General features: G+C 45.4%; 1 protein-coding gene across 2 annotated transcripts in view; it reads left to right on the top strand.

Moving 5' to 3' along the window:
* Positions 1 to 17,616, top strand: part of STX3 (syntaxin 3) — a 53,701-nt gene extending 36,085 nt beyond the window's left edge. Inside the window, exons 3-10 of one of the 2 annotated variants that reach the window (XM_006876463.1) lie at positions 1,828 to 1,927; positions 3,461 to 3,535; positions 4,608 to 4,675; positions 6,964 to 7,072; positions 9,460 to 9,533; positions 9,687 to 9,821; positions 11,667 to 11,777; positions 17,032 to 17,616. In XM_006876463.1, coding sequence (XP_006876525.1) covers positions 1,828 to 1,927; positions 3,461 to 3,535; positions 4,608 to 4,675; positions 6,964 to 7,072; positions 9,460 to 9,533; positions 9,687 to 9,821; positions 11,667 to 11,777; positions 17,032 to 17,079 — 720 coding nt within the window. In that variant the 3' untranslated portion in view covers positions 17,080 to 17,616. Of the gene's footprint in view, positions 1 to 1,827; positions 1,928 to 3,460; positions 3,536 to 4,607; positions 4,676 to 6,963; positions 7,073 to 9,459; positions 9,534 to 9,686; positions 9,822 to 11,666; positions 11,778 to 13,224; positions 13,335 to 17,031 lie in introns of those variants that run through there. The other variant, XM_006876462.1, reaches the window with a different exon arrangement.
* Positions 17,617 to 22,277: the final 4,661 nt, after the last annotated feature.

Here is a 22,277-nt window from a genome sequence, read left to right as displayed (position 1 = left end):
GCAGTTCGAAACTACCAGCTGTTCCGTGGGAGAAAGATGAGGCTTTCTGCTCCCGTAAAGATTTACAGCCTCAGAAACCCTGTACAGGGTCACTATCAGTCAGTTCTGACTCCCTGGCACATAACCACCAAGAGGAGCTAGTGTTTGATCTGAGAAATGAAGAAGGGAAGGGTAAAGTGCAATTTCTGAGTTAACAAAGGGCCAGTTTGTGGGGTGGTAGCCTTAAGAAATAGAGTGCACAGGGGGTAACTCGGGCCTGTTTTATACGTGGAGAGACTTGGGATTCTGCTGAAAGTGAAACAGTATGGAGAAATGAAAAAATCGAGTGTTAGATCTTATGGAAAAGGCACGCCAGTTGGAGTCTTGCTTCTTTGTGACCTTGTTAATCTTTAGTTTCCTCATCTGTGTCATGTGCTAACACAGCCTTGTGATTTCTTTGAGGAATAAATACTGGTAAGTTAACATGTGTGAAGGTAGTTTTGCATCTTGTTAAAATACTCCATGAATGTCTGGGTGTACTCTGGTAACATTAATACATTGATATTTTATTCTGCAAGTGATTTTATTCTCAAACTCTGGCACATTAGAATCAGTGGGGGAAATCTGTTCCAGTGCAAAATACTGACTTGCAGCTTAGGAGAACTCAAGTCTTGTTTATCAGCTTTCTGTGTAGTTTGGAGAGCTATGGTTAGGTGTTTTTTTTTTTTTTTCTTTCTTGTCTTGGAGGTCAATCGTTCACTGGAAGAAAGGGATGCTGGGACCTGGGTATATGTTGAGCAACAGTTTTCTTGCATCTCACATGTTAGGATCCGACTCTGCGGTATCTGTGGGCAGTAGTGGTTAAAGAGCAAATGTGTCCGTTTGAGGACATAAACCATAGTGTTTTCAACAGCCTGACCCAAACCATAGTATTTTTAATAGCCTTATGCTTGTGAAAGTTGGATAGTGAATAAAGAAGACTGTAGAAGAATCGATGCATTTGAGTTATGGTGTTGGAAAAGAATATTAAAGGTACCATAGATGGCCAGACTTCGTCTCTCATGCTTTGGACATATTGTCAGGAGGGCCCAGTCCCTGGAGCAGAGCATTATGCTTGGTAAAGTGGAGGGTCAATAAACAAGAGGAAGACCCCAACTAGATGTGTTAGCATGAGCAGCAACAACAGGCTCAAGCTTAACAAAAATCATGAGGTTGGTGCAGGACCGAGCAGCAGTGTCTCGTTCTGTTATGCATCAGGTCGCTATGGGTACTACTCGACAGCACCTAACAACCACCATGACACAGTAGTCCAGTGGTAGAATTCTCACTTTCCAGTGCAGGAGGCCCAGGTTCGATTCCTGCCCGGTACATCTCATGCACAGCCACCACCTGCTTGTCATTGGAGGCTTCTGTGTTGCTCTAAAGCAAAACAGGTTTCCACAGAGCTTCCAGACTAAGACAGACTAGGAAGAAAGACTTGGCAATCTACTTCTGAAAACCATCCAGTGTAAGCTCTATAGATCACAATGGTCGGATCCCCCGCCAATCTTAGGGATAGTACAGGATCTGGTGGTGGTTTGTTGTGTTGTATATGGGGCCACCATGAGTTGGAGGGGTGACTTGACAAAAGTGTTGAAGAGCAAAGATGTCAGCTTGAGAGCAATATATATGGATTTTTAGTTACTGCCCTGCAGAGATGAGTTTATGTGACTACAAGACTTTGTGGTTCGCATATTCTTCTGTAAGCCCAGAAGGTGGTGGCTTTCACCAGGAAGCTCTGGTTTGATCTCAGTCCTGGGCAAGTTCTTCCTTTTCGATGACAAACGTTTATTCCCTTTCTGATTGTAGATTGAGGACACACGGCTCAACATTGACAAGATCTCAGAGCATGTAGAGGAGGCAAAGAAGCTCTACAGTATCATTCTCTCTGCACCGATTCCAGAGCCAAGTGAGTGTTTAGATGGAGCACATCAGTCAGAGATGACTTTGCACTGGGTTTCCTACCCGCTGTGAGCAGCAGGGGCGTGTGCGTGTTACATTACGCTCCTCTCCACATCACGCCATCTTCTGTCTCCTTGACCCTGTCTGAATTTAACACTGTTCAGCTCCAAGTCATCTATCTCTCCTCTTCATGGCCCCACTCAAACCATGTAGACAAGCTTTCCTTGACTTCCTGGCTTGTCTCCCTCCTGACTGACAATCACTCATACTGCTCACACACACCGTGCTGTCTTGCCCCTGTATTTTTGCTCACCTGTTTCTCCTTGCCGAAATACTTTCCAGCCCCCTTTCCAAATCCTACCTGTTTTTCAAGACTCAGGTCAAGTCACATTTTCCCCCCACAGTGTTCCAGAATGCTTCAGGTACAGCGATCTCTCCCACCCCTAGACTTCAGATAGCCCCACTGAGGTAAACTTACTTTTTCCCCCCTAATTCTTTCACATTTTTAGAGTAAGGTTGAAGGCTATCTTTTATGTTCTTTAATGACAGGTTTCAATCCTGATCTTGTTACTTCATTCCTTAAATTCTTCAGTGGTTCCCTATTATCTGAAGATTAATGTTGAAACAGAAGAGCATTTGGGAATTCTCCTTGGCACATCCCTGCCTTTCTCTCACACCTTTCTCTCACCATTCCTCCCTGTCTTGGTTACACTTTAGTCAGGTACAACTCCAGTGTTTTCTGAATGCTTCTTTCTCCTCTTGTCTGGCACACTTCTTTCTTTCTCTGAGATTCCAGGTCCAAGTCTCCTTCTCTCCTTGGCTGGCTCTGCTACTCTGTGTCATTCTCTGGGACTCCATGCTGTGATCATGCTTCTACAAGTCTTTCCAGATCCCTCCAAGCTGGGCTAGAGGGCCCTTTGTAACCACCTGTGTACACCTTGACCAGAACCCATACCGTACTCCACACTGTGTATTAGACTTGCTGGTTTATGTGTCTCTTGCCCCTCACAAGGCCCTGAACCTTGAAAGCAGCATCTGTATCTTCTCTCTGATCCCCTTGGCTTCCAGCACAGTGCTAAGATGGTAGTAGGTGCCCAAGGGGATGATCTCGGAATGAATGGACAGAGCTAATACTCTGCTCCACAAATCCTAGGACACCATAGGTTCGTAGTAGCTTGGCACTTAACTTCAATTGGGATTCTGGATGAGAATCTCTTCCCCACAAGTGCTACTAGACCCTTCTATCCCTTCTGAGTTGAACCCTCAGGGAGAACTAGATTCTTCTTTCTCAAAGCAGAGTAGATGGGCTTGCAAAAAAGGCAGCTTTGAGGGTCCATCTGGGGTGTTTTCATTCTCTAGAGCCAGGAAAATCCCGTTGCACAGTAAACTCTGTGTGACATTCTCATGACTGGTGTTTGGGGAGCACAGCTGAGAGGCACAGTACTGGGCATGGGTGCCCCCTCCTCTCTTGTGTGCTGTAGTGGACATAACATTCAGGCCTCTCTTTTCTAATGGGTTCCACCTGCCTTTGTTTATCCAGAAACCAAGGATGACCTCGAGCAGCTCACAACTGAGATCAAGAAAAGGGCCAACAGCGTCCGGAACAAGCTGAAGAGTAAGAAGGGGACAAAGGGAACACAGTCCTCACAATGTGTCCCATTCCTGAAGTCTGGCTCTCCCTGACACCTATCTTGATGGAAGCGACACCACTGCCACCTGAGCTACTGGTTGGGGTGCTGCCCTTGGATGGTCTATGGTAGCCACAGAAATTTCCCTTTCCTTCAATCCTTACTGAAGTTGAAAGAGTCCAGGCTCGAGACTTAGGAGTTGAGAATCAAAATGTGTAGTTGTGTGACTTGATCATTTTATGTCATCTTGCTACTTTTCTCACTGGTCCCCAGTCCCTCCAGCATGCACAGACATTTGAAGTATAATTTTATAGATCCACAAATCACAATGCAGTCTATAGAATAAAAATATCATTGCTTGGCAGGGAGGGGGTTAGGGAAGGCTAGGTTCATTCATTCCCTTCCCATCGCTGCTCCCCAGTTATAAGCATAGTTCATTGAAGCCACTGCCCTAAATCCAGTTAGCATGGGGCTCAGAAAACCCGCCTGGGCCTCATGGCTGTTTTCTGAACTCTTGTGAACTGTATTTGGTGACAGCACGCCATTGACCAGCTGAATTCCATCATTCCTTCCCACCAGACACATCCCAGTATTGTTTTCATGGGAGCAGAGAGTGGGATCATTAGTAGCCGCTTCCAGTAATAACAGTGATGACGTGCCTGCCGCTCTGTATTCTCCATTCAGTCTTCACATCCGTCCTGAGTGTGAATAAATCCTTGTTATTCTATTTCACCAACGAGAGACCAGCAACACTTAACAGAGTTTAAATGCCTGCCCCCCAAAATCATACAGCTAGTCAGTGACACAACAAGGATTTGAACCCAAGTCTCTTGGAGACCAAGACCTATGTCAAGATGCTGTTCAATGACCTAGCAAGAGATAGGGTTGAGGCAAGAAAGTCGTGCAGCTCTGAGAACGGCCCTTTGAGAATGGGCCCATTTGTCGTTACATCTCCGTGGACCATGTGTGTGAATAAGTGAGGAGTTGTGCATTGAATGATGAGTTCCTTGGAAGAGGGGAGCAGATGTGTTCCTAGAATATGACCTTTCTCTTCTCCAGGCATGGAGAAGCATATTGAAGAAGATGAGGTCCGGCCATCAGCAGATGTCCGGATACGGAAGTCCCAGGTAAGATTTTCCCTGATCTAAGAGTTATCTAGTCCAGTCTTTTTCCTTCTTTTTTTCTTAGGTGTGGAGTTTTTAAAAAATACAATTCTTATTTGAAATGCCATTGAAGAACGTGTAAAGAGGAGCTGCCTAGGTTGAAGCAGGATAAGAGCTGGGGGTTCGCCCATTTGTTTGGTCCACTCTCTCACTTGGCGTCTCTGAATAGGACCCTGAAAAACCAAGGAACCTCAGAACACAGCTTAAGCCATGGATTTTGTTTCCAAGATGAGGAAATGGAAGTCTTCTCTATCTAAAGATTTTAAGTCATCACTTGTCCAGTTTGGTGGTCGTCAAAGATCTAATCCTCATTTTTGATGCATTGACACAGGTGTTAGAAGGAATCTGTTACACAGGAGACGTAAGAGGAGAACAGTAGAATCAAATGAATAGTGCTGTCTATGCTGAAAGATCTCGGGAAGAATTAGGGGTAGCCAGAGGAGGCTGGCCTGTTACATGGCAACAGACTCAGAGATAGCGTTTCCCTTTTCTACGAGGCATGGGGGCAGTAATGGGGTGGGTGTGTGTGCTGGTGGCCGCAGCAGGAGGATGGGTGGTGGGGTGGTGATGGTGGTCAGCGCTGAGGGACAAATGATGACGTGAACACTCTGCTAGGAGAAAAACATTTGTTTTAGAATAATGGGAGCTGATTTTTTGGGTAGCTACTGTAGTGCCATATTTTAGAAGTCTTTGAATTCTAGCCAGAGAACTTGGAAATGACTAAATGGCCATTCACTTCAGCTTGTAGTATTACAGAGAGATAACTTGGCAGCCCTTTGAAAACGAGATCCTAGTAGGGAAGAGTCAGAGTCAGGGCAGGTAGGTCCTGAGTTAGGGTTTTGCATGATTTTGATCTGCATTGGCCATGGTGGTAATGAGATTAGAAAAAATATAAATATTGGTGATTTTTGGAAAGCAGAAATCAGCAGGGCTGGAGGCAAAGAAGTAGTAGTTAAGGAATGGAAAAAATCATCATGAATATTTAAATTTAGGCATCTAGAGCAATCTTAGGACTGTTGAAAGAATGCTCCAAGTTATAGGCAGGAAAAGTTGGGAAGGCCAGCTAGGGTGACTCAAGGATCTTTGGCAGGTATCAGGTGAGAAGGGAGTCTGGCAGTATTAGAAAGCTAGCCCAAGGGTGGCGGTTGTTGTTAGGTGCCATCAAGTTGATTCTGACTCACAGCAGCCGTACACACAACAGAAGGAAACACTGCCCCAGCCTCTGTCATCCTCACAATTGCTGTACGTCTGAGCCTGTTTTTGCTGCTTTTATGTCAGCCCATCTTGTTGGTGGTCTTTTTCTTGCTGACCCTCAACCTTTCCAAACATAACATCTGATTATTAATGGATGTTTGCAGCTGCTGTCTTTCATTTTGAGTTTTGCGACATCAGTAAATGAAGGTCTTAAAACTCCATCCACATCATTAAGGTCAACTCTACGTTGAGGAGGTAGCTCTTCCCCAGTTGTGTTTTGAGTGACTTCCAACCTGAGGGGCTCATTTCTCAGCACTATATCTGACAATGTTTTGCTGCTCTTCATAAGGTTTTCAGTGGCCAATCATTCAGAAGTGGTCAGCCTCTCCTTCTTCCTAGTCTGTCTTCATCTGGAAGCTCCACTGAAATCTGTCCACCACGGGTGACCTTGCTGGTATTTGAAATACTGCTGGCCAAGCTTCCAGCATCACAGTTACACAAACCACCACAGTACAACAAACTGAAAGACGAGTGGTGGAAGCCAAGGGTTAGTTAGATGTAAGTGTTGTAGAGTCATTTCCAATTCATAGCGACCCTGTATAGGGTTTCCAAAGCTATAAATCTTTGCAGGAGCATAAAGTCTCATTCTTCCGCAGAACGGCGGGTGGGCTTGAACCACTGACTTTGTGGCTCACAGTCCATTGCTTATCATATAGTGCCACTGTGCTCCCCAACGGTGGTGCCAGAAAAATGCTAACCATCCATTTGAATGCCAGACTTTGGATTCATAGAGATGATTTCCTTTGGGCTCTTAAATACTGTTTGAGGTCAGCAGGGCAGGAAAACAGATACTGAAAGCACACTTTGGAAAGGCCAGTGGACACTCTCAGTGGAGTAAAGCTCGGAAACCAAAAGGTGGGGTCTTATACTTGGTCTTTGGATTTCAAGCCCAGTGTTTCCAGAGACTTGACTGTGGTAGCCACAGAAGGGTCCTACACCAGTTAAGGAGACTCCGTTCCTTATGCCTGGTGGGCTTACATTGTACATTGTTCCCACAGCACTCTGTCCTCTCCCGGAAATTTGTTGAGGTGATGACGAAATACAATGAGGCCCAGGTGGATTTCCGTGAACGCAGCAAAGGGCGAATCCAGCGGCAGCTCGAAATTAGTACGTCTTTGAAGTCTGTCCCAGCCATGTGGTTGGCCATCCCCAGCTGTGAGATTAGAGGGAACAGGAAGTGACCCTATGTGGCTTGAGTGTGAATATTTGGTGCCCAAGCCCAGGACAGACCTATAGCAGTGATATGGCCTGAGTGTTGTGTCTTAGGCTGAAAGCTGGCACTAGGCTCATTAGGTCCAAGTAGTGTTGTCCCTCAGGAGAGGGACCCAGCAGTCCCTCCAAATAATTGTCCTCTTATGGAATCCCCCATTAGATCTTTTTTTTTTTTCCTGTCTGACAGCAAAGAACATATATGAAGTAACATGTACAGTGATAACTACTAGGAGGAATAAAGAAATGAATAAATCATTAAATTCCTTCAGAGGAATTTAATAAAGTAGGAGGCAGGGCCTCACAGGGTAGAATTCACTCCAAGTGGGAGAAAACTGTGAACACACACAGTTAGGGTAAAGCAGGTATGTTTAAGAGTGGCAGGTTGTCCAGGGCCCAGGAAAAGGTGGTGTTTGGGAGCAGCAGTGAAGGAGGGCTGTGTAGGAACTGGCATGCCATCCTGAGAACCTTGGGCGTCATGGTGTAGTGAACAGGACTAGCAGCCATCCTGAGCTGGGAAGTAATGCAGTCAGATGTGCACTTTCAAAAGGTAATTGTTCCTGGTGTGAAGTATGGATTGGACTGGGGAGAAATCAGGAGAGTTAGGAGGGTATTGCTGTCGAGTTGATTCTGACCCATTGCGACCCTATGTAGGGTTTCTGTGCCGCATACCTTGCGGTTCAAACTGACTTTGTAGCCCAGCGCGTTAGTCCCCAGTGCCACACCAGGACTCCAGGAGGGTATTGGGGGAGTATTATAAAGACCATGATGTTTATAGTTAAGTCGTCTTCTCTGATAAGGGCCATCAGACAACCTGTCCCCAAGCTGTGGAGATGTATCCTATCTCGTCTTTCCACTTCTCCAGGTGTGGCGCTGTGGGCTAACGCACTGGATTGCAATGTTGGTTTGAACTGCAAGGTTCAAGCTCACTAGCCACTCCTTGGAAACCCTATACAGGGTCGCTATGGGTCAGAACTGACTGGACAGCACTTCACAACAACAACACTATCTCTGATACTAGCCTCCCTCCCTCCTTTTTTTCTGCCGGGTACCGTCTCACTGAGCTCCTGGACGGTACTTACGGTAATGGGGTTTGTTAGGGTAAAGGATCCAACCTAGGAGTGATAGGCAGTGTCTGGAAGGGTCCCAGAAGGCAGGTTTCCATTTTCCTAAGGAGACCATGCAAGGGCAGATGATCCAATAGGCAGGGTAAGCATGGGGTTACTTGTTCTTACTAATTTCTAGTGAACAGTTTCACATGGAATTCAGCATGCATGTGAAATTGTTCACTGTGGATTAGTAAGGAAGCACAAGTAAGCCTGTACTTAGCCTGCTTACTGGGTCCGGTGTCCCTGTCAGGGACTGTGAATTAGAAAAGAGGCTTTGATTCTGTGGAAGTTGCTGTGGGGTCAGGAGACAGACAGGTGTCACTGGGACTGGAATAGCATTTTTGATGCAGTGGAAAAGGTGCATTGTTCACTACAGATTAGTAAGTAAGCACAAGTAAGCCCATGCTGAGTAAAACAAAGGAAAAGCATACCTCTTCGTCTCACCAACTGGGAAGTTCTTGGAGCAGAAAGCTTTCTGAAGTTCCTTTTAGTAACCCCCATGCACATATCAGCTGCCAGGTCCACTTCCAGGCCGATTGTTGTTGTTGTTGTGAAGTGCTGTGAAGTTGGTTCTGACTCATAGTGACCCTGTGTAGAGCCTCTGAGGAGCAGCTGGTGGGTTTGAACTACCCACCTTGAGGTTAGCAGCTCAATGCTTATCCTCCAGTGTTACACCAGCCAGACTGTTGATAGCGACTCTGTGTTGGGTTTCCAAGGAGCAGCTGGTGAGCTTGAATCGCCGACCTTGCAGTTCAAACAACTTTGCAGTCTGGTGCATTAACCCACAGCGCCACACCAGGACTCCTCAGCCAGACTAGCATCCCACAAATTCTCAGGAATAGTTAATGAACCTTAATTATCTAGGCAGAGTCCTGGTGTGGCGCTGTGGGTTAATGTGCCAGACTGCAAAGCCGTTTGGACTGCAAGGTTGGTGGTTCAAGCTCACCAGCTGTTCCTCAGAAACCCTATCCAGGGTCATTGTGGCTTGGAATTGACTCGACAGTACTTCACAGCAACGACGACAATTATTTGGGCAGTCGCCAGGTTATTTTTCAAAAACTGAGGGCAAAGACCACATGAGGGAAGTTGTCATACCACCTCACTGTATTCCAAGTTTCTAAGGAACTTCTGAAATGGTGTGTTTTGATCTTATACCCTACTTTTTTGTGATTAAAGCCGGCAAAAAGACAACCGATGAGGAACTGGAGGAGATGTTGGAATGTGGAAACCCTGCCATCTTCACATCTGGGGTGAGTGATTTGGGGGCTAGATGGAGACCCCATCCATCATGGAAGACTGTGGTGCTGTTCTTTGCGGTATTAGCGGCAAAGCGGGAGGTGGGGAGGGATGTGGCCCGTCCTTCAGTACACGCTGCCTGAGAGCGTGTGTGTGGCCTTTGGCAGATCATCGATTCCCAGATTTCCAAACAAGCCCTTAGTGAGATTGAGGGACGGCACAAGGACATCGTGAGGCTGGAAAGCAGCATCAAAGAGCTTCACGACATGTTCATGGACATCGCCATGCTGGTGGAGAACCAGGTAAGTGGCAGCGGGTCCCAGGGTGGGCGGAGAGGTGAGCACAGCTCAGGTTCTCCTGGGAACTGGGTCTATTGGAAGCCCATTGTGGTGGGTCAGGAGATTTGCATAGCGGAGTAAGGGAATCCAAGGAGTGCTGACCTCAGCCTTGCTGGCCTCACCTGGCACTTTGTCTTCACAACCATTGCTTCTTAGTGTGGGGTTTTGATGTGCTCTGTCATGTTCTTAGTTCCCTGTGGACTATTAGGAGAGAGATGGTTCTGAATAATGATGTCATAAAGCAACACACTGTTTTACTGTTGAATTGAAAAGACAGGTGGTCCTTTTCCCAGTGAAAGTTTTAATAGAGATTTTCTTTTTTTTTCATTTTTATTACATTTCTGTTTTTTCTTCACGCATGGACTTTTCTCAGAGTGTTCACACTTTTTGCTAAGGAACGCAGACAGGCAACAAAATAAATGGCGAGAGGACAGATAGATATTTACAGAAAAACTTGAGATATACACGGTACTTGGTTTGGCAGGTTGCCCTTGGGCACCCTTGCTCAGGGGTGGGATTTTAGATGGCTGGCCGGCTGACATGTGGTGTGTCACTGAGTGAGATGATGCACTTACATGTACCAAAGGACCGTGGTGTTGGGTTAGATGACCCCGGTTGTCTGTCACCTGAGTTCCTTAGCTGGACCCCAGGATCTGATGAAGGCCTGAACACTGCTTGTCCACTTGCTGCATGAGTCCTCTGCTCAGGGCCCAGCTGTACCCCAGCCCCTTCTGTCCCTTGAGAACATTTCTCAAGTCCCTCTATCCCCACTCTTCTTTTTCCCACAATGCCTTGCCGAGGAACTGGTTTGAGAGTCAGGTGATGGTAGGTAAGTGTATCTTTCTGTTTACAGACTCCCACAGAGTGTAGTGGGGATGGATTGAGGAAAATCTAGGCGAGTGGGAGAATTCCCATCCCAAAATGCCTAGGAATTAGCTGAAGGAGTGACCAAAGTTCCCTATCTGGAAGTGAAAGCTGGGAAATGGTTGGGAATCGTATGAAGAGACTACTGGTTTAGATGGGAAGATACAACAAAATCAATGACTTGGGAAAACCCAACTTTGTGGCCTGAGAATGTCTCTTGGTGAAAGCAGATATTCCCAATCTCAGATATTCTGAGTCCTCAGTATGATCCAGGAGTCCTTGGGGTGCAAAGAGTTCAGCACTTAACTACTAACGGAAAGGTTGGCAGTTCAAACTGACCCAGAAGCTCCTCAGGAGGCCTATTGATACATTTCCAAAAGACCACAGCCTTGGAGCTCCAGTAACGCAGTTCCACTCTGCATACATGATACGGCTGCCTTGAGTTGGAACCGACTTGATAGTAAGCGGCCTTATGCTGCACACTATTCTATAGTTGTGAATTGAATCAGTGCAGGAATGAGTGAACTTGATTCAAGTCTGGTTGGCCAGGGAGAGACCAACATCCTGGTTACGCCCTAAGAACATGATATGTTCTTATTTTGGTTTCTCCCCACCTGCTTAAAAAAGGTAGGGGTGGGGATCTCTCAGAAGCTATACATCCATACAGGTCCTGGGCATTTGGACAGTATGCTCTAGGTACCCAACACAGTGTCTCACAGAGAAGGAATTCAATGAAAGTTTTCTGAATGGGGGTGGTGGTGGTCACCACCAAGAGCTGGGGAGTCACAGGTAATCACATGGGAAGTAAGTGTACCTATGGGGCCCCTTCCAGGTTTCTGGGTGCTCCTCTTGGCACTGTATAGGAAAGAGAATACCTTTCTCATATCAGCCAAGACCGTTTATGGGTGGGTTCTGTTGGGTATGATCAGTGTCTTCTCTTTACAGGGTGAGATGTTAGATAATATAGAGTTGAATGTCATGCGCACAGTGGACCATGTGGAGAAAGCCCGGGATGAGACTAAAAAGGCAGTGAAATACCAGAGCCAGGCCCGCAAGGTGAGACTCTTCCCCGCCTTTGGAGAAGAGTGTCCATTCTGCTTGCCGTCTCTTGCTCGCTCTCTCCTCCTTCCGCATCTCTGTTTGCTGCTGCTGCCACTTCTTGCATCTGGGGAAAGGGAGCCATGATTGACCGTATTGAGAACAACGTGGACCAGTCAGTGGGCTTCGTGGAGCGGGCTGTGGCCGACACCAAAAAGGCTGTCAAGTATCAGAGTGAAGCCTGGAGGGTGAGCACGTTGGCTTGCTTGCCCCTTCCTTTCTCTGGTCTTCCCTTCTGTGTCCTGGAACCATACTTTCCCTCTCTATCCTGGCCTCATCCAAGCCCCAACACCAGCCCTTCCAGAGACTAGCTGCCCTTTCCTCCCAGGTGTGCCTTGCATGGATCTGGCTCAATGCTTTCATTCTAAGAACCCACCCCAGAAAGGCAGTTCTGTGGACTGCCCACTGCCCATGTGTTATTACTAATTGGGAAGTTCATAAAACTTTCAGATATTACATTTGATGCCTCTGTTCTTTAGAAACTTTCTCTTGTCTTCCAGTAGTCCTAGCCCCCCTACCCTTTTTCTCTACCCAGCATCATGCTCATTGCTATGTAAATAGCTCTGATCTTAGGGAGAATCAATTTCTACTTTATAGATGAAACAGTTGAGGGTCAGATGCTAAGAACTTGGCTTCAGTCTACCTAGCAAGTATAGGAGCTGGGATTCTAAATTAGATTCCAGTTACACGCTTTCCAGCACCCCATCATGCCCTCCTTCCTGGTGTTTCTGCTGCTTGAGGCCTTGTGAGTTTCTCCTCTCACTGATCATGAGTTTTCAGTTCTGGTGGCTTCTGCTTCTTGGATTAATCTTTGACTCTTCCTTTTGGGCTTTGGAAGTTTTGCTTTTGGCTCTTGACTTTGCTTCCAGGTTCACCTGTTGCTTAAGCAAGGCTTAGGCAGTTTGGAAGGCATTTTATATGATGAACCCAGATTGCTTCAGGATAGCCATAACTGTCCTTTCTGACCTCCCAGTCAGCATATTGGGTCTGCAGGTCAGAGTGTACTTTAAGGAAGAGGTGAACAGATGTGTGAATTTAGGGCTAATATCAAAAAAGTCTTTGCAGTCCCTTTTGAAAGGGAGAAATTGGTGATTATATATATGCGTCTTGGCTAGTTGCTGCTTAGAGGCAGACCCCATGATAATTGCTCTTAATGGAATTCTCCACATTTACAAGACTTGAGTGTGAGCTGGGAAAAACTCCCTGCTTTCATCTACTGACATTGTTAGTAAAAAGGGATGTAAGAAATGTGAAATATCTTTATGGAGAGATGTAGGCTTCTTAGATGGACCCATAAGATGCTTTCTAGGTAGGCGAGAGAGGGGCTGGATTTTCGGATATCTTAATTTTGTGTTGGGGGGTGTTGTGTATATTAATGATGTTTTTCTTTCTTTCATTCCTCCAGAAATTGATAATTATCATTGTGATTGTGGTTGTGTTGCTGGGCATTTTAGCATTGATTATTGGACTTTCCGTTGGGCTGCAATAAGGTGGCCCACGCAGCTGCACTGAAATGTAAGTAGATGGTTGGTCCCTGGGACCTCTGGGGATGGGATCTCTCATGAGGAAGTCAGCCTGGGGTGTCCCACCTCCAGATGATTGTCCTTGGATGTTCTGAGCGCTCTAGAACTTTCTGCTGAATTCTTTTTCCTCTGGTTCTGGCTGTAGAAGTGGGTAAGGTCTCCTATCTGTTCTTGTCCTATGGATTCTTGTCCCTGCTCTCGGCCTTATCAAGTCTCCACAAGTCTCCCTTGGTATTACTCAAGCACGCAGGAAGCATGGCTCCTCAGCTGGGTACCACCTGTGTCTTGGAGCTGTAGTCTGTCTTCTGGACTGTCAGTTGGCTTTCGCGGGTGTTGGGCTTTGCTTTCTGTGCCGTTTCAATGTCAGTGAGGCTTTGAGCTGGGCTTTGATTCTGTGGGATTGTTTGGGACTGGTGGTCTGGCTGACCTTATTGAGTGTTTCTGTTGTGCCGGATGGTGTACCGAACACTGTATAGACATCCTACCATTGGAATACTTATAACACCATTATGGAATAAGTACAACTATTACTATCGCTAGTTTACAGATAGGAATTTAGGCTTAACGAGAAGTCAGGGCAAGTTCACAGAGCTGATAGCAGACCCAGGAAAATCCTATACTACATCTTGGCTTCTCTTTGTAAAAAAACAAAGTAGCCGGGTTTCATTGTCTCCAAAGTCTAGGCAGATCTTAGAGGACAGTGATTTTTAAATTTAGGCTATTTCTTGAAAGTTTTGGTATAAAAGAGAGAACTAAACATTGACTCTCATGTCTTCACGTGTACAACAATTACATGAGAAGCGTGATCTATCTGGCTCTGTTAAAGTTTCGGTGCGATTTTAAAATACTTCCTTCTGAATAAAATATGGTATGTATTTTTTTAATTTCAAAAAGCCTATAGTATATAGCCTACAGAAAAACATGAGAGGATTTAATTTTTAATACTATTGCTACAAATCTTGTAGCATGTTCATGCACCAACACAGATTTATGTAGTTCAGACAGAATTGACAATAATTTTGCATCCAGTTACAAAAGCATAAGCAACATTCCACATCCCTAAAAATCTAATTCTAAACACCCAAGATTGGAGATATACTCTCAATTCTTTAACTAACATTATTAAGTATTTTTTTTGAGGTTTAGGTTATTTTTATGTAAATAACAGTGGTTAACCTAATATAACTTGTTTTTGTGTGTGTGTGTTTCAAATTTTCCTCTATTGTAAATCATAGCAGGGATTACTGAGGTAAATCCCCCCCCCCAAAATAATAATAATAATAATAAGCCCAGCTGTCGAGTCCGTTCTGGCTCATGGTGACCCTGTGTCGGGTTTCGGAGGCTGCTAATCTTTATGGGAGTAGAAAGCCTCATCTTTCTTCCATGGAGCCAGGTTGTAGATTCCAACTGCTGACCTTGTGGTTAGCAGCCCAACCTGTAACCCACCCTACTACCAGGACTCCTTACTGAGGGTAATGACCATGAACATTTTTAAGACTTATTCAGACTTCCATACTGATTTGTAAGACTGATGTTGTTGAGTGTCGTTGCGTTGGTTCCAACTCATGAAGACCCGGTATAGGGTTTCTGAGGCTATAAATCTTTGTGGAAGCAGAAAACCTCATCTGTCTCCCATGGCTGGTGGGTCCCAGTCCAGCGCTTATCCTACAAGGCCATTGCATTCATGAAGGTATTTTTGCTTCACTGGGCCCGGAGGTCTTTTCTCCATCTGATGAGAAGATCTGAAAGTCAGGCTGTTACAGCACCAAACACTCAGCTGCATCCAGAGAGAGGGGCAACTATGAGGTGACCAAGCTCTTGGAGGGAATTTATTGGTTTATTTTTTTGCATGGAAGTACTTGGGAAGCTGGCATTTGGCATCTAATCCTTGTTTGGTTGTTTTTTTCCTTATAAAAGTTCAAGGTCGGTTCTGACTCTTTGTCTCATTGGCAAGAAGATTAAAATAAAATTAAAAAACTTGATGTAATTGTTCTCTTTCCATAACCTTAGATGAAAGATGCCTTACCAACTCATGATGTCTGCTTCTAACCATTCCTAACTCAAGGAAGTGAGGATGTAAATGAGTAATTGTTTCAAGATGAGGAACCCCATTAGTATATACATTAATTTGTATGACATCACTAGTATATGTCTTTTTAAGATTTTACAGATCTATGTATGTATGCTGTTAAATGCCATTGCGTCAGTTCGGACTCCTTGCTACCCTGTGTCCAACAGAAGGAAACCCTGCCCAGTCCTGCCCCATCCTCACGGTTGTTATGTTTGATCCCACTGTTACTGACATTGTGCCAGTCCATCTCATTGGAGTCTTTATCTTTTGTTGCTGACCCTCCACTTTACCAAGCATGATGTCCTTCTCCAGGGACTGATTCCTGTTTCAACACGTCCAACGTACGAAAGACAGATTGTCACTATCCTTGCTTCTAAGCAGCTGTATTTCTTCCAAGATAGATTTGTTTGATCTTCTGGCATTCCATGGTACTTTGGATATTCTTTGCCAACACCATAATTCAAACCCATTGATCTTTCAGTTGATTAACTCCCATCTTTCTTAAGATGCTAATTTACAGAACAACTAAACTGTGGAGCTGTTGACCATAGTTTATTCCCTATTCCCTAATAAAGTTAAGACTGAATGTTACTTGGGTCTTATGCCCTCCCTCCTCCACCCCACGCTCCCAAGTGAACTGAGAGAGAGAGGTCTCTATAGTGGAAGGCAAGAACTGATGTTTATGATCCCAGTTGTATGCCAACTACGGCTCTATGGTAGATGTCACTGTCCCAGATGTATAGATGAGGAAACCTTTTGAAGCTCAAAACGTGTGTAAACTTCCTGGATGTAGCTGGGATAAACCAAGCTCTTTTCACTGTGCCCTTCTACCTTCCAAGAGAAGGGAAGGAGTCAGGGAGAAGGTTCGAGTACCAGAAAGTGTCTGACGCTTACATTCCAGAGAGGCTCTGGTGTTGTCCCTGCTGAAGATGGGTGCTTTCAAGCAGTAAGTGTGCCTCTCCACTGACATGTTCCTTCCATGGGCACGTGAAGTCCTGTGGGAAGGCTGAGGAAACATTCCGAGGTTTGTCTGTTTTCCCCATTTCATTATAGGGCCTTCAAGGTCCGTAACTGCTAACCTAAAAGTTGGTGGTTTGACCCCACCCAATGGTCCCGCAGAAGGAAAGGCCTGATGATGTACTCCTGTTAAGATTCCAGCCAAGAACACCTCATGGAGGAGTCCCACTCTCTATCTAACACATAGGGCCTTTTTAATTTTCTTGTTATTGTGTAAGGAGCCCTGGTGTTGCTGTGGGATAAGCATTGGACTGTGAATCACAATGGCAGTGGTTCAAACCCATTAGTCACTTTGCAGGAGAAAGATGAGGCTTCTGCTCCCAACAAGAGTTACTGCCTTGGAAACCCCAACGTTGTAAGTTCTACTATGTGTCCGCTACCATCATTGTGAACCAGAGTGGATTCAGTGACTGGGCTTTTAGCTCCCTGCGCTGTGGGACATTTAATTCCAAGCCCGGTGGTGAGCGGATCTGTTTGGTGTTTCAGGTTGAGTGTTGACTTTGTGGTGTCCTCTTTTTTCCCAGTTATTTCTGATCTTCCACCTTCTGGGTGTGGCTGACGCCTCCCGTTGACCTGCTCCTCCTTCCCCTACCTCTCCTAGAACCTGATTTCACTCCAGCCTGGCGCGGCCTCCCTTATCTTCAGATGAGACTGGAGTTCTGAATGGCCTTCCTGAGAGCGAGTGGGACCCGTGCCTTTGTTTCCTTGTAACCGTCCTTGGACCTGACCCAGCCAACAGTCTAGCCCTGGAGGAATGTAATCTGCCTGATGCAACCCCAACTTCTCAAAATGTCCTGCCCACCAGCTTTGAAGAACCTTCTCTCCTGGATTGTTTGGACCAGCTCACCTTCTCGTTCCTCCCTCTGGTGTCAAATTAGGCCTTGCACCTTGGAGAGCCTATTTGAGATCCTTCCAAGGTGCTGTTATTTTCTACCTCAAGGAGTGTTCTCCCAGATATTACAATGTATATGCATTTTTGAGGGGATTTATCTAACAAAGCCAAGGGATTCTTCCAGATTTGGCCATAGTAAAGCTTGGAACTGAGTCTTCTGTATGGCAGGGGGCCAGTTCTTATGGTTTGTCATCTTTATATCCTTAAATCCTGAGAGGCATACAGATGTCATTTTGGTCTGAGAAGCTGACTTGAGAGAAATGCAACCTTAAATGCCTGGTATGTTCAGCTTGGAGCCAACATCCGACTCTGCCTCTGGTGTTCCCTAATATTAACTCACGATGCGGGCAGGATGATTCAGCCATCTGAGGTACCGTCTGCAGAGGCTGAGGATGTGGGATGTTTGCTCCCATGCCTGAATCTAGGAAACCAGCTGTTCACTGTTAGGGTGATGCTTTGTGAAACTACCGCCTTGGGCCAGGGACCAGGTGTCGAGTGTCAGGCTCTGGAAATGTTTCATCAGACTGGTGCAAGTAACTCGTAGTCACTCATTTCATGTCTTCCAGGTGCATGTTTTTAATTGTGTGTGAGATGTGTGTCCATTTATGTGTGTGTCCCTCAGAAAGTAGGAAACTAGAAGTGGGGAGGATATTGTGACCTCAGTAACACAAGCTTGAGCAGAAGCTGAGAATTCGGTAAGGGATAATATAATGAACCGCAGCAGACATTCCATCTTTCCATACCACCAGGAACCCTGCTATTTCCTGAATGAGTACTTAAAAAAATCACGAATCTTGGCGGTGAAGACTAATTTTGCCCCTGCTAAGTTGCTCTGCTTAGCAGACAGGAGTAATGTTGTCTTGATACCTCTCCCCAGCTGCTATCTGGGCTGGGCTGATCCAGAGAACATCCCACAGCAATTAGGTAGCATTCCAGTGACTTCTGGGCTGCCCTGTCTCATAGCAAGTTACTACTAAGTAGTTCTTCCTGCTACCAGGTTCAGGAGATCAATGGGCTCTTCATTTCCCTTAATTCATACTTCTGCGAAGCAACAAGTTGGGGAATTTTCCAGTGAAGTAATTGTGCTGTCCCAGTGGGACGCCTCTTAGATCCCCTGAAGTTGAATACCAGGTTTACTTCCGCTTTGACTAATGCTTTCATGACAGGGTAAGCACCCAAATCCAGACACTGCTCATGAACTTCCTGTGAAGCATTCAGACAGAGCTGGGCCCGGGATGCCCTTCCTGCCCGTGGCTATGACGTCATACACTGGCTAAGGGAGACCATTCTAATCACAGACTTTTGCTGTCCTCTGAGATCAAGGCCTGGGGGTTATATTTTGGAAAACAACATGTGAAGGGCTTTTTTGTTGTTTGTGTCTTTTTTAAAAAAATGTAAACTTGATTATTTTGTTTCTAATTTAAAAATAAATGACTTTATATCGATCATGAAACAGCTCTGGCTCTACCTCTCCACCTAAACACTTAGGGATTGGGTGCCACCGTGTGGTGATTTGGGATGGAGACGCAAGTGTTTTCAAACTCTGTGCTGGACCAGAGGAGTTGAGAGTTGTCTGAGCTTTGAGAATGGTTACACCTCTCAGGGACTTCTGGTGTGGCGCCGTAGGAACAGCACTGAACTGCAAACCACAAGGTCAGCAGTTCAAATCCACTGGCTGCTCCTCAGAAACCCTTATACAGGGTTGCTATGAGTCAGAACAGACTTAACGGCACTTAACAACAACATGCTGCTTAATAGTATGCAGTGGGGGTGGGGTGGTGTTTGAGTTTTTCATATTTGAGGCTCGCCTCACAAGAAGAGTCTTTGCATGAAGAGATCATGCACAGTCTTTGGGTCTGGAGAGAAACAGGAGACTTGTTGTGACGGTGTTTGGAAACCCCTGACAGAATGACATCCTAAACCTCCTCCGAGAGTCTCCTTGATCTCATTTCTCAATCTCTCATCTGGAAAAAACATTTCTCTTAACACTGTGGGTTCTAGAAGCCAGATCCATCTCCTTTTTTCCTTCTTGTGTTCCCCTTTCCTTCACATCCTCTTCCGCATCCAGATCCACTTTGGTTTCCCTCCTTCCGGCACTCTGATCTGCACAGTGATGATGGTTTTTCACCTGCTGTTTTGTTCTTGTCCGGTTGAGCAGAAGAAGATCATGATCGTGCTCTGCTGTGTCATCCTGGTGACCGTCCTAGCATCTGCCATCGGGGGCATATTTACCTGAGAAAGGTGAGCCAGCATGGGGGAGGTCAAGCGTGCTGTTAAATGATTTCAGACTCTTGTGTCCTAGAGTGTCTGGTGGGATGAGGTGCTGGAATCAATAAAGGTTAGAGGAAATAAGGAAAGTACTATTTCATAGAGAAATGAAGTGTGAAGAATGAGTTGGTAGCAAGTGGAGAGAGAGGGGCAGGTCTACTAAACAGAATGCTTTGTACAGGCCAAGAATGTTGACATTGTCTACAGCAAAATTTGGGCCTTGGTATCTGGGAATGGAAGGAACTCTGGTAGTGTAGTGGTTACGAGTCAGGCTGCTAACCTCAAGGTTAGTAGTTGAAAACTACCAGTTCACGGGAGAAAGATGAGGCTTTCTGCTCCTGTAAATATTTACAGCCTCAGAAACTCTATGCAGGGTCGCTATGCGTCGGAACCGACTCCACTGCGCACTACCACCACCACCACCACCTGGGAATGGCAAAGGAAAAGAATGAGTTTCCAAATTAGGAGCACCCTGAACTCTTTGAAAGTCTATTCAGTAAACCCAGACAGTTGTCCTCTGTTACAAGGTCAGGACAAATTCACACAGCCTCATGACTGGTTTCTAGACTCTTCCTAAGAGGGCCTCAAACACAGTGCTATATGATCTGTGATTTTTGAGCTAGATGATGATTCTATGGTCTTCAGCCCCCACCATGGGTCCTCGACCGGCCTTTCTCATCCTCCATCTGTGTCTGTCCTCCACTGCAGATTCAACAGTGACTTCTCCTTCCATAATGAAACCTCTCCTGACACAGGGCATTGATCAACTAGGAAAAGTTAGGCAAAGCCTCATCCTTCTCCCGCGGAACAGCTGGTAGTTTCAAACTGCAGACCTTGAGGTTAGCAGCCTGATTTGTAACCACTATGCTACCAGAGTTCCTTAAAGGGAGGGCAGACTTTGGAAAATACAGACTTGGGGGGGGGCAGGGTTGAAGGAATAAGGAGTTCAGTAAAATACAGCTAGTTGTGCAGATGGTTTAAAGGGGCTGTAGGGTGGAGGCATATTGACCACCTACCTATTCAGGAAATGAGTCTCAGAGACTGCTCTGAGGGCACCGTTACAAAGAGGCAGATACTGCCTAACACCTTATTGAACAAGATCTTACCTTAACTGCTCTAAGTTCATCAGCAAGATCAGGGCATTTGTTGCTTTCGCTCTTAACCTTCTAAAATCAACTCTACGTCTGGGATCAACCCTACTTCTCATTTTTTCTTTCGGGCCCAGCAGTAGTCCCGAGTGAGGATTACTGAAGGATACGTACTGTGCATGTCTTGCTCTGTTGTGTACCCATTTCTTAGCACAGTGCCTGCCACTTAGAGGTGCTCAGTAAATATGTGTCATTTATCTGTAATTAAACTTGAACTGTGCCCATGGGAGTTCTCAGAATTGACTCTTAAACCCTTTGAGGGAAGATGGGTTTGGTGTCGGAGGTTGTGTGAGGGGGAATTCTATTAACACAGCCTCTCGTTCTTCGAAGATGGGCCTCAGGAAATCTTTAGTTCAGTAACTACCATGGACCCAAACCAAACAATTGATGGTGGTTGAAACGAAGTTGTCGTCAGTACCATTCTTTATAAAGTAGTTCAGTTCTGACCTTAACAACAAATAGATTCAGATGTCACGTGAGGGGATGAGGCTTCCGCTTGTCACTTCTCACCTGATGAGTGTTGCTAGCTGTAACGGATTCTGTTGGTTGTGTACAAGAAATTGTTCCAAACACTGCCCCACTGCAGGACTCAGGTGTTTCTTCAGCTTTCAAAGCAGCTACATGAGTTCTAACACAAGCAACTTAGTGATTAGTCCATTATCAGAGGTTCAGTTAACTATTATTAAAAATCACAGTATCCAATTCTTGAGGACCATTTACATTTATCTTAGAAATGAATTATTTTTTTTAACTGGAGAGCTTATTAAGTGAAAAGTGGAATATTAAAATGTCCGAGTTTAGTATTCTTATCAAGCTGTATTTCCTTAATTAGAGTCGGGTAGACTATGACAAATAAACTAACCTTGTTAAAGGCAAATGGGGGTTTGACCCGTGGGCTCTCATTCATCTAGCAAGGACCTGAGTGCTTTGTGGAGCACAGCACTACTGGATGCTGCAGACTCAGGAAACGCCACACAACCCCAGCTCCTTTTCATTGGTTCATTTTGGGAGAAGGCTTTTTTCCATACGGCCCAGCATTTTCCCTCCAAGACTAAGACAGATAGTTGGGCGTCAATAAATATTGAATCAATCAACTTATGAACTGTCATTTTTCCTTTGCTATATTCTAAAACCACTACTGAGTTTGTTTGTAACTAGTAAAATCTCATAGAAACTCTCTCCTGAAGTGTGTCCACATAAGGCGTGGTACGGACCTCAAGTCTGACTTGCATCGGAAGTAGGGGTTGCCCTGGAGACATCTGTCTTGCATTCACAAGCAGTCCTAACAACCAACCAGGCCTGTTTTTTAAGCACTTTAAGGATTAAGAGGCACCAACGAGAAGTTATTTCCTGAGAAGATGCTTGAACTTTATTATAAATATAAAAACTCTTTTAACAGATAATACATTTCCCCAAATATCATCTACTCATATGCTGGATCTTAGATATGATAACGTAGGGCTGCCAAAACCTGGGTGAGCTGATAGGAATGAAAATGCAGATTTCTTCTCTCCACAGCCCCCCACACTGTCACTGCAA

This window comes from Chrysochloris asiatica, unplaced genomic scaffold (genome assembly GCF_000296735.1).
Source record: "Chrysochloris asiatica unplaced genomic scaffold, ChrAsi1.0 scaffold00381, whole genome shotgun sequence".
Taxonomy (NCBI): Eukaryota; Metazoa; Chordata; class Mammalia; order Afrosoricida; family Chrysochloridae; genus Chrysochloris; species Chrysochloris asiatica.
This window is presented reverse-complemented; position numbering and strand designations above follow the sequence as displayed.